The sequence below is a fragment of the Fulmarus glacialis genome, unplaced genomic scaffold (genome assembly GCF_000690835.1).
Source record: "Fulmarus glacialis isolate BGI_N327 unplaced genomic scaffold, ASM69083v1 scaffold16485, whole genome shotgun sequence".
Lineage (NCBI taxonomy): Eukaryota > Metazoa > Chordata > Aves > Procellariiformes > Procellariidae > Fulmarus > Fulmarus glacialis.
The window spans coordinates 42,187-56,432 of NW_009211339.1; the positions used below are offsets into that span (position 1 = coordinate 42,187).

A 14,246-nucleotide genomic window follows, 5' to 3' on the forward strand; every position below is an offset into this window, starting at 1 on the left:
AGTAGTATTATTAACCTGTAGTTCAATCTTTTCTCTTCAGTATCGGGAAAGAAATGAAAAAGATACTATGAGGCTCAGGGTTTCTCCATCATGTTTTCTGCTTTTAGGGGACAGGAGGGCAGGAGAAGTCTTTATTATGGGACTAACACCAACCTTGGGCATGGGTTGTGCACTGCAGAATGCAGTGGCTGAGGAGGAGCTGTCCTCTCTGGGAAACTGGATCCATCTGGGATCTTTGGATTATCTGGAGGTATGTTGGGTAGGTTCTGCACATGTCTCAGGCAGGTGTGAGAAATGTATGCAATTCAGGTGAGCTGCTTGGGGGAACAAGACCACCACTTGTGTATACCTGCATACAGCAAAGCAGGACTTAGCCCCTGCTGTACAATAAACACAACACTTGCATTCTAGAACAGATCAATGTATTAGTTTCTCATGTACATTTATTATTATTTTATTTGTATTTTATGTTCCCTTTCCATGCAAAGATATAGCCGTTTTTTGTTTGCTTTCTCTTATTTTCAGAAACTCTGATAATATGGTGAAGGTCATGTTATTAAAAGTAGAATGTAATACTTATGCACATTGGAGGACAAAAATGGGGAGGTTCAGTGGGGCCTTATAAAGAAGGCCTTACAAAACATTCAGCCTTGAAAGGTCTGCTCAGTCTCCCTGGAGAAGTGTCAGCAAGCTCTGCCAATGGGTCGCTCCCTGGATAGAGGAGCCAAAAGCTTTCCCCACTGTCCTTCACTAGGAAGATTAGCTGACTGCTTCCTCCAGTGTGTCTTGCCCAAGCAGAGCATCCAGCCCTTTGGGATAAGAGAGCTCAGTGGAGCCAGTTGGCTTGAACAGATTTTATTTTCTGTGCTCCCTCTTGGGATTGATGTGAAAAAAACATTCTCTGCCTAAGAACCTTTGTGCGGAAGTCCTCCACGAACTAAACATTTCAGAACAGAAAGACCTCCACATGGAAGTTTTCTATCCACTGATGTTTTTATGCCCATAACCATTTTGAACCAAAATGGAAAAAAAAAAAAAATCAAAAAGGTTAATAAAACCAACAATGATTTTCTCTAAGGGGTGTTAGCAGTTCAAAAAATTGCCATTAAGTGTAAACAGTTCCTGAGATTGTACATGCTAGACCAAATTCATCCTTGCTATAACTCCTCAGAACTCAATGGAGTTACATGAGGGATTAATTTGGTCCATTGCTCTCAGCCATCAGTTTTAGAGGATATACAGCAATCCAGGGAACTATTATTGTCAACATTATTTTATGGCTCTTTAGAGCTGCTCAGTATTTGTATTTTACAGATACACAAGCAGGGTGGGTGTATGGAGTGAAGTTAGTGTTTCAGTATTGAAGGTAGTGGATTTTTCAAAGTTATTTTTGTACAATTAAGAGTAATAAGCATTCTAACAGCCATTATTGCTATGAATCTTAGATAGATGCCCGAATACAGCTACACAGACTCTTGAAATGTGCACACGCATTTCATCTGGCAGAGCACAAAACATTTCACAAAGCGTAGAAAATATTGGGGAAGTTTTAAGTACTGTTAGCACACCAACTGACTAATTATCACAGTGTTCATGTGAAACTTAGCTGTACTTACTGCACACAGGAAGTTAAGGCAGAGAGGTAAAACTTTTCCAAAAGCTAACTTTTGAGGCAGTCATGGGGCCAGGAACAAAACACAAGATCTTTACTGTCACTTTCTACTTTTCTGTTTTCTCCAAACCGAAATTGTTTCTGTAATTTTCAAAATAAACTAAGGAAAGCTTCAGTTAGTAAATCTGTTAGATGGTGAATCTGCATCTGCACGTAAATCATATATTTTAGTTCACGTCAGAAGGTGTATAGAGCTACTTGAATCTTTAGGCCACATGTAGGATGGCTGAATTAAGTTATTTAAGTTTAAACTCTGACTGGAACAGTTGTGCTAACAACCAGTTCTATTGAAGGTCTGTACACTGGAAAATGAGTGGTCAAAACAACATTACTTACTTGTCAGTCATAAGACAGCGAGCCTCTTTCCTGGTTTGGTAAATCAGGTTTGCACTGATTTCTTGATTACAAAGCAAGATACAAACTTGTCCGATCACCAGAGTGGGTACCTTCCCTGCACAGTGCTATGTGTTCTTCCATAGCGATAGGATTAGTGTATTGGCTTGTTTGTATTTATTCTCTTCCGTTATGGAGGCATGTTTGGGCAGGGAAGGAAGGGGTTTGTCTTTGTAACCTATTAAAGTTTGGGTCACCCAGAGGCATGAATGAAGTTGCTTTGAACTGTACCAGGTACAGAACCTGTACAGTCCAGAACTAGTGGCAGGACTGCTTTTATACTTCTCTGGTTCTCTCCGTTCATATGTTCTCAGAGCATGTATTACAAGAACATTGATTTTTGCAGCATTAGGAGACTTCGGCTGAGTAAGAACTTGTCCGTATTTCCTGACAACTGTGGGCATCTCCAAACTATGGGATTTTGGATTATTTTGCCATTTGCATGTCCAAGTTCTTTCTCAACCTCTCTGGACTTCACACTAAGGCAGTGCTTTTGAGGGTTCGTCATCTTACACCTGTGTTCTGCTGCCATGGTTTCTGCTAAAGAAAGGCCAAGAACACAGGCCAGAAGCACCCCACAGTCTGGTCCAGCTGGTCTCTGACCTGAACAATGGAGGGAGCCATGTGCTGTGACTGCACCTTCAGTCCTAGTTTATCAGTCTGGCAGCTCCTGTGTGGATATATAGCCAGACCCAGCTCTTCTCAAGTAGCTAAACTTGAAGTGTCTCCAGAGCAAGGGTGACATAGCTGAGAGCAATAATCATTTCCCTCAGCTAAAATGATTCATTAGTGTTAAAATGTCAGGACCATTAAAATGCAAGTGAGCCTTTTAAAATTTGAGGACAATGGGCCTTATCCTGGAAAAGATTTGGGGAAATTGCATTGATTCCAGTACCATTATCCATGAAAAATCTGCTCGTACAAGTAAAGGTTTGTTGGCTGGGCCTCCCACTTTTGTTAGCTATATTTTATTGCTGTAATTACACCTAGTGGCTTATCTAATAGAGTCATGTTCTTATAAAGAAATTAAGACAATTAATGCTACTTTTAGCGAGAGTGAAATAGTAAGTAAAATTGAATTGAAATTTGACCAAGCTCTTCTTTTTTATTTCCTAGTATCTGAATTACAGGAAGAAGGAATAAATGCCATTAACTTACCTCTCAGTCCAATTCCATTCGAACTAGACCCTGAGGACACTATGCTAGGTAATTCACAACAATTTTACATCTCAACATAAAAGCTTGATGTAAAATAAAGTGTCATGCCTGTAATAGTTTCTAATATCTTTCTTTTAAACCTTCCAGAGGAAAATGAAGTCCGAACAATGGTTGATCCAAATTCAAGAAATGACCCAAAATTACAAGAACTAATGAAGGTAATGAAAAGCATGTAAACACTTTCAGGACAGTGAAACTATTTTTTAATGCTGTCCCTGCCTCTTTCATTTGAACACTTCAAAGCACTGTTTAGATATTAATTAAATGAAACCACATGATGTTTACATCCCAGTGAAATGGGCGGGTCATTTGTTGCAGTATCTTTCTCTAGATATGGCACAGTGAGACTTAAGAATTTGGATTAAAATCGTGAGTCCAGATTCTTAGTCCCATCCCACCCATAATCTAAGATCACACTGACTTCCCTTGTAGTCTTTGTGATTCTTGGGGTTAGAACTTCAGCAGAAAGCTTCATTAGAATTGACTTCAACACCTTTTGCTTCACCATAAAATGTTAAAATACTACTGAAAGCAAAGGACAGATTTCACTCCAGAAGGCACTGCATCAGTCCAGTATTTGTCTAGACATTGTGGTGCATTGACACAGCCACCTCAGAAGAGTCCTTCCTAAGTCCTTCCTGTTTTCTTCTGACGGCATTTGTATTTGTATCTGACTGATTTGTATTTTGAGCCATTGCAGCTTTGGTATTCTTTCTGCTAAATATTTTCATCATTGTACAAAATGACATGTGTTTTAAATTGCAAGTGAATAGTGTATAATACTGCCAAATTTGTGTTTCCCATATAGGTATTAATTGACTGGATTAATGATGTGTTGGTAGGAGAGAGGATTATTGTGAAAGACTTGGCTGAAGACCTGTATGATGGACAAGTATTGCAGAAATTATTTGGTAAGAAAAGAATATATGTGCATGCTGTTGGGCCACTTTGTCAGTAAGTGGATCACTTGTTCCTACTTAGGAGCCTTGGTATCATCTTACATTTATGCCACTAAGTGATATAAAAATAGCATTGTATTATGAGACCCTTGAGCAGTAGGCTGTATGCACAATCCTTATAACTACAGTGCAATGTGTGGTGCTCTGTAGTTGATGAGAACAGCATAAAGCCTACCTGGGGTGCTAGAGAGGGAGGGTTCTTGTCTTGGCAACAGTATTCACTCCAGTTAAATTTATTATCTGCATATGTGCTGTACAAACTTAACCGTGTTAAAAGTGGAAAGTAAGTTTGAAGGCAAGGGTATTTTCAGTACAACGGTGGATGTTTTTAATCTCTGCTGGTTCCATAGTATAGTTTATTCACATTGCGAAGTTCCTCTGGAAAGTTGGAATTTCTTTCTGATTTGATGTCTGGCTTTTAACATTACTGAGGTAATGGTACCCAGTGGACTGCAAACTGAGCTTCAGCTGAGAAACAGATAGAGAAAAGAAACTGCTAATGCAGAGCTGGCATGTGCTTTTTTAACTGTTGGCTTGGAAGCCATTTTCTTAGTTATTACAGCTCATAAAGTCTCCAGTAAATTTCTTTTCAGTATCTTAAATGAATCTCGAAACATCATGTGAGCACTTCTAATAAAGACTACACAGACTATTCCCTTCTATGACTGGTTAAGCTATTGAATATATTGTGATGGACTGGATATGCCCCAGACTGAGCAATTTGATTCTCATGGGCTGACCTCCAGTGACTTCACCCAAAACCCAAAAATTGCATATCGAATACAGCCTGACTCTAAATATGCGTATGCTGATCCAGCACTTAGTGATTTCAGTGGAATCAGGTCTATGCTACCTAAAGGCTTTGGTCTTGTTGTGAGATTATGGACAGATTGATTTCTGTGGAGGCACAAGAAACCCATGGAGATAGCAGTCTCTTAGCCAGGATTCATAGGCTGGTAGCTCAAGCTTACTTTCTTTGGGAAGATATTCAGTTGGCTTTGATGAGAACAAGATCAGCTCTTACCAAGCTTAATTAGATATTCTTTCATAGAAGTAAATTGATAGCCGACCAAGCATTTTGTTTCTGGTGTTATCAGGGAGCTTTTATTGCTAAATTTTCTTGCTTCCTATTTAATGGTAAACGCTAAGCCATGTATGTATATACATAGCAATCTGTACTAATTATTTACAAACCAATTCATAAAGTATTTCAAAATCTACTGCAAATTTTGAGTGCAGAAAAGGGCTGTGGTTTCATAGAAAGAAATTGCCTAAGGTTTTAGTTGTTTTCATACCTCCAGAAATACTTGGTCGCATTTCTTGGGTGCATCCTCCTTCTCTATGAATATGGTGTCACTTCACTTTTATTACAAATGGGCCAAGTAAAATTTTTAAATCTCCTGAGTCTGAGGGAAAAGCCGGGAGGCTGACACTGATGAAATAAATCTTCTTAAAGTTGGTATTTGTTTCCTAGGTTTGGTGGTCTGCTGTACAAGCCACTTGCATACAGAATACCCTTTATCCAGCAGCAATAGAAGTAATAGGCCTTACCTCAGAGTTCGGTGTTCCCTAAAGGGAGTTGAAGCAAATATTTGTTAGCCAGTAGTGTGGCTTTCATTAATGCTTGGCCTTCCCCTTGACAATGGGTAAATAAAGGGAAAATGTGAACTATATCTTTAGGAGTTCAGAAGTGTGGGGGAAAGTGGCTCTGGAAGGAAAAGCAGATAATTTAAAAACTAGGAAGTCTAATATCTTTTGAATGTATGTCTGGATGCATGGTATGTCTTTATGTTCTTCATGGAGTTGATGGTGGTTTTTCTTCTGTTTTTTCTTCTATTATCACTTCAGAGAAACTTGAAAGTGAGAAGCTGAATGTTGCTGAAGTTACGCAGTCTGAGATTGCTCAGAAACAGAAGTTACAGACAGTACTTGAAAAGATCAATGAAACCCTTAAGCTCCCTCCAAGAAGCATTAAGTGGAACGTTGATTGTAAGTTGTGTGTTTTCTATGCTGTTCTCATTTGTTGACAGCCAAGAGTTTATAGCTGCTATCTGGAATTCTGAAATACCCAGTGATAACGGAAGGCTGAAGCCTGGTATTTATGGTATGAGCTGCTCTGCAGGGCACATCCAGATGTGGTACACTCTACCCTCTTTACTGGTGCTCAACCTCCAATTTAAATAAACTGTCTTTTCAGAGTCTGTCAAAGTATGGTATTTCTGCTCTTAAGTCCATATGCATACCAGCTTAGGTTTTCTGTTACTAAATTGGTTTGCTGAAACGGGCAAGTAACTGCATAAATGTAGAAGATAGGCGGAAGGAGGCTTAGGTCCAAGGGCTCTTTGTTTGTGTAAAATTTGCAGCATAGATGCGAATAATATTTCTTATCATTTAAGGCTAAATCTGAACCACTGATTTTGATTACAAAACTCTCATCAAGATTCGGACTGCACCCTTCCTGTTTTACTGTATTAAAAATTAACATAGTAATATCTAATAGAAATGCTCTCAGTGGCCCAACACAAGACTTTTTAGTGCATATGTGTTGCAGAAAGCAGGTTATCAGCAGTTTTAGCAAATTAGGCCTCTTAATCTGTTTTAAGTTTGGTATCCAGATTCATTTCACACTGGTGACCAGTATATAGCAGCTTCCCTGTCTCCTATACCTGTCTTGAGCTGAGCTGTTTTGTGTCCCATTCCATTCACAACAAATTAGTGAGAGGGAAAGAAATAGCTCGAGAAAGGAAGAGTGAACATTAGGCTTCTCTGACTTTCCCCTTCGTGTGGTCCCACTGAGTGTTATGTCCCCATCTCTCTTCAGCCTCCCCCCAGGTTTTTTCCATTCTCTGTTATGCAGCTGGAGGCAGGGTGTTTGGAGTGGCCTGACAATTTAAATTCTAGTTTTAATTTAATGTTTTAGATGTGTTTTAGAGCTAAAGTAGAGATAGACAGCAGCAGCTGGAGCCGGCTGTAGCACACACCAGTGCTAGGCAGATAGACATCTTTAGTGTTCTGCTAAAGCACCTCATCCGTGACCACTGGCACCCTAGCCAAATTTGAAAGCAATGCCAAATTTTATATGAATGAGCATCTCCACGGCAGAGTTGAGACTTGCATTGGAACATAATGAAGAAGGATATTTCAGTGACTCTGGTCCTGCTTTACCAGTGAAGTAAGGTAGTAGTTATTGGTTAGTTCAAGTACAAAGAACGTAAGTACACTGTACTGTAGCTATCAAAGATCATTTAGGAATACTACTCTGGGGAAGGTTATAAATGCAAAAACAAAACAGAAGAAGAAGAAAGGCAATAATAAGAATTAGAAATTATTCACTTTCATGCCAATGGTTTGATACTTGATTAAGGATTTTCTACAGTATGGCTTTTGATATCTTGTACGTTGTGCTGGTGTTAACTACCCATATGAAACCTGCTGTGAAAAAGCTTCAATAACAAGAACTGTAACAACTTCATGAGGAATGTTTGAGTCATTGAGTTTAGTAAGTTATTGCTTAAGGCTTCTGCCAAAATAGGCTCATTTATCATCCTGCAGACATTGTGACACTTAAAAATGAATAAGTGCATGTTATGAGTACAAAAATATCTTTCTGATAGTCCATAAATCCTTATTGAAATAAAAGGAATAAAGGAAAGGCAAGGAGAATGCAGAGACAGCACTTAAACTGCTGTACTTAAAATCTGGCTTTTGGATTAGCTTTAGATTTCCATATACACAAGCCTATGGCATCCAGACATGTTGCAAAAAGTAACGCTTTGGTGCTGACGCATATTACTGACTGGGCTGCATTCACATGAGCTGTTGAGCAGGAGGAGACCAGTAAAGGAGAGGTGCCGTAAAAGTGCCCCCTGGCTCCAGGTGGCAAGAGGAAAAGAGTCCCATAATCCCTACATCCTAAAAAGTAAAAATATGTGCCCTAGTTACTTTGCAGTTTCTAACTTGTGCTTTTAATATCTATTTCAGCTGTTCATGCTAAAAGTCTTGTAGCAATACTTCATCTTCTGGTTGCATTATCACAGTATTTTCGAGCACCAATCAGACTCCCAGATCATGTGTCCATTCAGGTTGTTGTTGTGCAGGTAAGAGAGGTGTTAAACAGCTCTTGGTAGTGTTGTGAAATTGACTGAAGGGTTTCTTGAAAAATACGTCTAGAGATTCTGTTTGGGCGGGCATGTGTGTGTCTCTCCGGCTGACAAGAAACACACATGTGTCTTCCCTGCTGACAGTGCTTCAACCAGAAAAAGGCAGAAGTGCTTTCCCAGATTGAGCTGTGGCTCAGAATATCTTGTTTTGGTTGTGAAGTGGCCAAACTCTGACATTAAAAATATATGAAGCATTATTATTGTTGGAATGTGTTTGTTTATCACCCAATATGATCTCTAGAATTATTATTTTTCCCATTTTTGACGGTCTTCTCACTTGTGTAGAGATTCAAATCATTCCTGGCACTGAATGATGAATTGTCACTGTTTATTACATTCAGATTCATGTTAGGTGACTAAATATTCTTTTTCAGCCTTGTGCATGCTAATTTAGTCTGATTACAGTGTTGGCTTTCTCATAAGCATGCAAAAAAACCCCATCAACTAAATCTTTTGTGTCAGTCAGTCTCCTTATTAGAGCTTCATCCATCCAAACTCTTCATGTTACTCTGTTCATCATTTTTCTTTCAGTTGGACTTGTGTTTGCTCTATCTTATTTGGCCTCTTCCCATTTAATCTGCTTTTCTTTCTCTCCAATTAACTTTGCCTTTATTTTTCACACTGTAACTGTCTTTATTTATGTGTTTTAACTGATGTTACCCTGAAGTATCTGGTGCAAAGAGCTATTGCTCAAGTTTTGTGTGACTGAAAATCTGTGGGACAGATCTGAGAAAGTAACCACCCCTTTTTCCAGCATTCAAATCAGACAAGTTTTGTAATTTGGGGAGAAATCTGAAGGAGAGTCTCTGGTAGATGTATCGCTGACGCCTGATAATGACTCACTGACTCTCAGATTCTGCTTCGTGGGTTTCTCTACAGATGATGAAAGAGAACCCCAGCAAATCTGCACTTGTGTGTCTAAGACTTCAGAGGAACATAATTTTCAAGCACTTTCCTTTGACTATTATAAATATATTAATTACACTGGTTTATCTCAAAGTTCTGCCAAAACCAGCTTAAGAAATCAGGAGTGCAGCGGTCAGGGCATCTTTGGGATGAGAAACTAAACCAGAAAAAGAACACAGTCCTAAAATAAAGAACCAGATCTTGCATTCTGCTGTCGCTCCATATGTCCAGACAAAATTCCCATTGAAATCAATGGATGTAATTGTCCTCTTGTTTAATAGGCTAATGTAGTTCAACAGCAAATCCACTGAAGTCAGTAGAGATAAACCAATTTAAAAACAGTAAGTAGTGGGAGAATCTGGCTCACTGCTTTGCCTGTTAGCTACACAGCTGTAGCTCAGGCGCCAGTGAATTGCAGAGAAAGCAGTTGCACCACAATAAAATCCAAGTAATGTTGCAGAAGATTTCGCCCTGCAGACCCAGTTCTTGGTGAAAGCCAATCAGTGGAACTCCAAGGCTATGCTGATTCCTATTAACATAGGGTGGGGGCCAGTATTCTTGCTGTAATTGTGTTTGAGACATTTTTCATTTTTATTTTATGGTGGGTGGGTTTTTTATATTTTTTAAATCTGTCTTTCAGTGTCCTGTGGAATTGGTTCTGTGTAATTCATCATGTACCCTTTGAACTCAATGAAAGTTTTAATCAATAATCAGCAGATCCTGAAGCCTAATTTAGTGTTCAAACTTGCACGCCTCATGTTCTAAACCCTCATACATTCTGTAAAGTAAGATCATGCCTAGGGAAACTCAACAGACTATGTGGTAGCTGGGTTTAAATTCTACTCTATGCAGTTTGATAAAGGGCATAGTAGAGAGAGAGAAATAAAAGAAGTAGTACTTTTATGAAGTCTTTAAGGAAGACTACCCTAATTCATTTCATGATTTTGTTAGGTTTAGAAACACATAAAATGTGAGGGTTGTCGTGTTGGCTGGGTGTAGTTTATTGAAGTAGAAACGAAGATTTTCTGAAACAAAAAATGTGCTCATGCCCAACAGGTAATCAGCACAGTTCTTATGAAAGCTTGTTTCCTTTGGCTGTTTTGTACAAAAGTTGTTAGCGATGAGCGTAATATGAAATCTGGGTTATAAGCTGATCTGGGAAAAAATGTGATAATTGGACCTTTTGTAGCTATTTTGTTATATTATTTTCTTTTCCTTCCATACTAATAGAATGAATAACTTTGAACAAAGGCCAGGCTTTGTTTGATCATTTCTACTGAAACAAGTGAGAGCTTTTGTGGAGAGCTGGATCTTGCCATCATTTTTCCTCTTTTTAAAAATTATTTATTTATGCCATCCACAAATGGTTAAATGACAGATTGTTTGTGTGCAAGAGCTGTAAGTCAGAGAGTGTAAGAATGCATTGGCAGAGCAGCCAGAATGGCTTAGCGTATTCTGAGCACTGGGACAGCAATTCTTGGGTGCATAAACTACTGTTAAGCAAAGCTAGGAAATTAATGAGATTAGAAGGTGGTGTACATCACAAGCTTAATCTGAGATCATTGGTCCCACTGCCTCTCTGAAAGCCCTGGGAAGGTCTGAAATGTTTCTGAGCAGCATTGCCTCCAGGTTCCCAAGAAGTCTTTTTTTGAACCTATGACAAATGTGTTTGTCCTTTCAAGCTCTAGAATAGTTCTGCATTTCATCTTGGTGGGGCAATTATAAAACACGATCCTCCAGATGAAATGGATAGCAACAATACATAGGCAAAACCCACTCAAATAGTGGGAAGGTTTTCGGAATGGGACTTTGTGTGGGAAATAAAGCAGTTGGTCCTCAGTTATATAAACCTGCTGGCATATAGCTAATGTGAAGAGACATGAAAAAGAGAGACCCTTTCCATTTCCAGACATATTACCCAAATTTCAGATGTATTTTTTTGTTCTGGGGGTAGTTGCCAATTTAAAATTATAAGTGATTAGGAAGATCTTTCATAGCCTTTAGTGGAGTCTTTCAGCTGTGAGGGAAGAAAATGCCAAGCCTGTCCAAATAAAATCTTCTGTGGTCACTGGAATGTGCGTCCAGCTTTTCTTTTTAATGGGGCAATCTTAATTCATGCCTTATTTCTCAGTGACTTTCAAATAATAGATGTTCATTTTTATCATTTTTTATTTCAGTTATAGCCACTGTTGTCTTTAAAGAATATTGCTGGACAGTCTTTCAGTCCTCAGTAGCACTTGTCTGTATTTTTAGGAATATTGTGTCATTCTCTGTCTAGTATAAAACAAACTTCACAACAGGTGACATCGGTGTTAGGGTCAATTTTGAGGTGGAGAGTTTTTAAAGTGCAAAAGATGTATGGGAAGCAGCCTTCACAAAGAAGGTGCTTAGACTAGTGTTTCTAAGGCCCATTCTGTTTGTTGCCGTTGGGGCTTTTTCACCAGTCTTTTTACAAATCAAAAGCATAGGAAAGTCTCTCTTGACATGTGCTGGTCAAGTAAGTGTCCACCAAATGCATGTCATATTTGGGCAGTGTGGAAATTCCATTAATGTTAGTGATCAGATACCAGGTACAAAACTAGGGCTTGATGTCTTTTTTTTTTTTTTTCTGTCAACAATGGGATTAAGGTGCAGAATTCCTATTGATACTAATTGCAGATTATAAAAAAGGGCAATATGTTTTATATCGGTACTGGAGTATCGTTTAGGCTATTTTTGCATGTTTGCAGAGGGAAGGTAGAGTATTAGAAGCCTTTTTCTTCTCCCATATCACCGGACTGGGCACTGAGAAGTACGGTTGCCGTTGCTATGATGCTCAGCTCCTCTAGGAGACAAGAGTGATAGGGCTTTTGCTCCAGAAGGCATCATTGCCATGTCAGAGTCATCATCAGGAGGAAATAAAAGTTTCCTTTCACCCTGCAGCAAAGGGAAAAATAAATAAAAATTCCAAACAGAGTGGAATTCTAACTTGAGTTAGCATGAACTAGATTGTAACTTCAAGTGCAAGTACTTATTGCTGTCTGCACAAGCTGGAAATGAAGATAGCCCTAAATGATGTAGTTATTCTTCAGACTTTCAAGATATGTGACAGAAGATGTCTCAGCAGCTGTTCTGTGCCCCCTCTTTCGGTATGTAACACACTAGACTCCACTCTGTCTTTTTAATGTTCAGAGGTCCTCCCTGAATGCATTTTTAACCATGTGCAAGGTATTTAGTAACAAGGCTTTAAAAAACATAACGGAAAACCCCTGAAACTATCATCTAGCTAAAAGGGCAGTTCAGATTACTCCAAGTGCCAGTCTGGAGTGACCCAGAGGGTACCATGTATGGCTTTCTTGCAGAAAGTAAGTTTGATCCTCATATATTTTAGTAATGCAGTATAGAAGTAATAGGCTCAAGCCTGGCCAAATCCTCAGCACATCATACACCGAGGACTGCCTCAGGTGGGGATGTGCTATCTTCTCGAAAGCAGAGAATAGCAGAAGCCCCAGTTCCCATGCCCTGAAGGACTTTTCCAAAAGGTTATTCTCCTTTTCTCTTTTCCATGTAAAAGGCAAGTGTAGGACCAGCATAAATTTATTTTTCTCATTTCCTTGTATGACAGGGAGTGAAGAATCATGGATAATTGCCTAATGTCTAGACTTTACATGCAGTCGTCAGCATTTGCCTGACTTTTCTTTCTGTATTGCAAAATTTTACTAATTCCGGTGAACAGAATTAACAGAGAGAACACAAAAAGAAGCAAAACATATGTGCGGTATTGACACCATCACCAGATGACTGTGATCAGCATCCTGGAAACAATATCAAATTTTTAAACTCCTTTGTTTTCCAACTGACTCGAATAGCAACCATTTGAGTTGGCTTCTGCCATTTTGTGTACAGCTTCTAGACACAGGCCACTCACCACCATGTACAAAGGGCTTCTCCCATCTGAAGAACATTGGAGTCAATGCATATATTAACACCAAGATGACTAGGGTCTGGAGCAGGCTGTGAATGGATTATCCTCCATTTTGGTTTTCCATCACAAGCAAATAGAGCTCTTTGTGTGGAGAGAAGTCAGAAAAGGAAAACACTGAGGCAAGAAAGAAATTGTATGAACAGGGCAGAAAGAACAGATAGCCTGGGAGCAAGATTTTTGCAAAAGAGAAGCATGGGCACCATCTGCCAAGCTGTTCATTGAAATACAAGGTTTAATTCAACTCACCTAGACATACCTTTACTAAAATACTTACATATGTGTTTAGGTGTTTCAAATGTCTTGCTGAATTGGGGCCTTTAAAAGAAAAGTGAATTAAGAACAATGGAGAAAGGAAAAGAAATACTTCCGTCTACAGGTGGAGTTTCAAGTTTCTTGTTAATGTACAAAAGAGTTTTCTGAAATACTTGGAAGGTGAAATAATATATTACTATAAGTTTGTTTAAAAAAGGTTCTTATTTTGCAGGTTTCTTATCTAATTATGTTTGTGGATCACAAATAAATTTTTACTGTACCCTAAGCATTAAACTTTACTGAGAAAAATGTCACTTTTTTATTTTTTCCAGAAACGAGAAGGAATCCTCCAGTCTCGACAAATCCAAGAGGAAATAACTGGTAACACTGAGTATGTCAACACCACTTTTGCCAGCAGTTCAGTAATTGAACACAGATGCGTCTCAGAAATTCAAACATTTGCTGATATTTAGATTTTGGTATTGGGGTTCCAAGAAAGATGATGCATCAGCCGGTGACTGTATTTTAGCCTTTTCAGGAGCTGCAAACATGCATCTAAAAATACAAAAGGGTGAGGAATTAGAGCTGGGGAACTAAAAGCAGGAGACCAGGATAAAAGAAAAGACAGAGTGAAGATACACAAAGTCTCTATTTTATGTTTATCTACTATTAATTTATTTCTGTATTTATTATATTTTTTATTATTTTATTTAAAAGTCCTT

The 14,246-nt window shown here is 38.7% G+C and overlaps 1 protein-coding gene across 1 annotated transcript; it reads left to right on the top strand.

Annotated features, from left to right (window-relative positions):
* Nucleotides 1-3,185: 3,185 nt before the first annotated feature.
* On the top strand, nt 3,186-13,946 carry LOC104076597 (alpha-parvin-like; the record flags this gene model as incomplete). Its single annotated transcript, XM_009577515.1, has 6 exons — nt 3,186-3,271; nt 3,371-3,441; nt 4,092-4,194; nt 6,091-6,231; nt 8,224-8,339; nt 13,857-13,946. Coding segments are annotated over exons 1-6 (528 nt in total), but the record flags the coding sequence as incomplete, so codon positions are not given.
* Between the last annotated feature and the right edge of the window lie 300 nt (nt 13,947-14,246).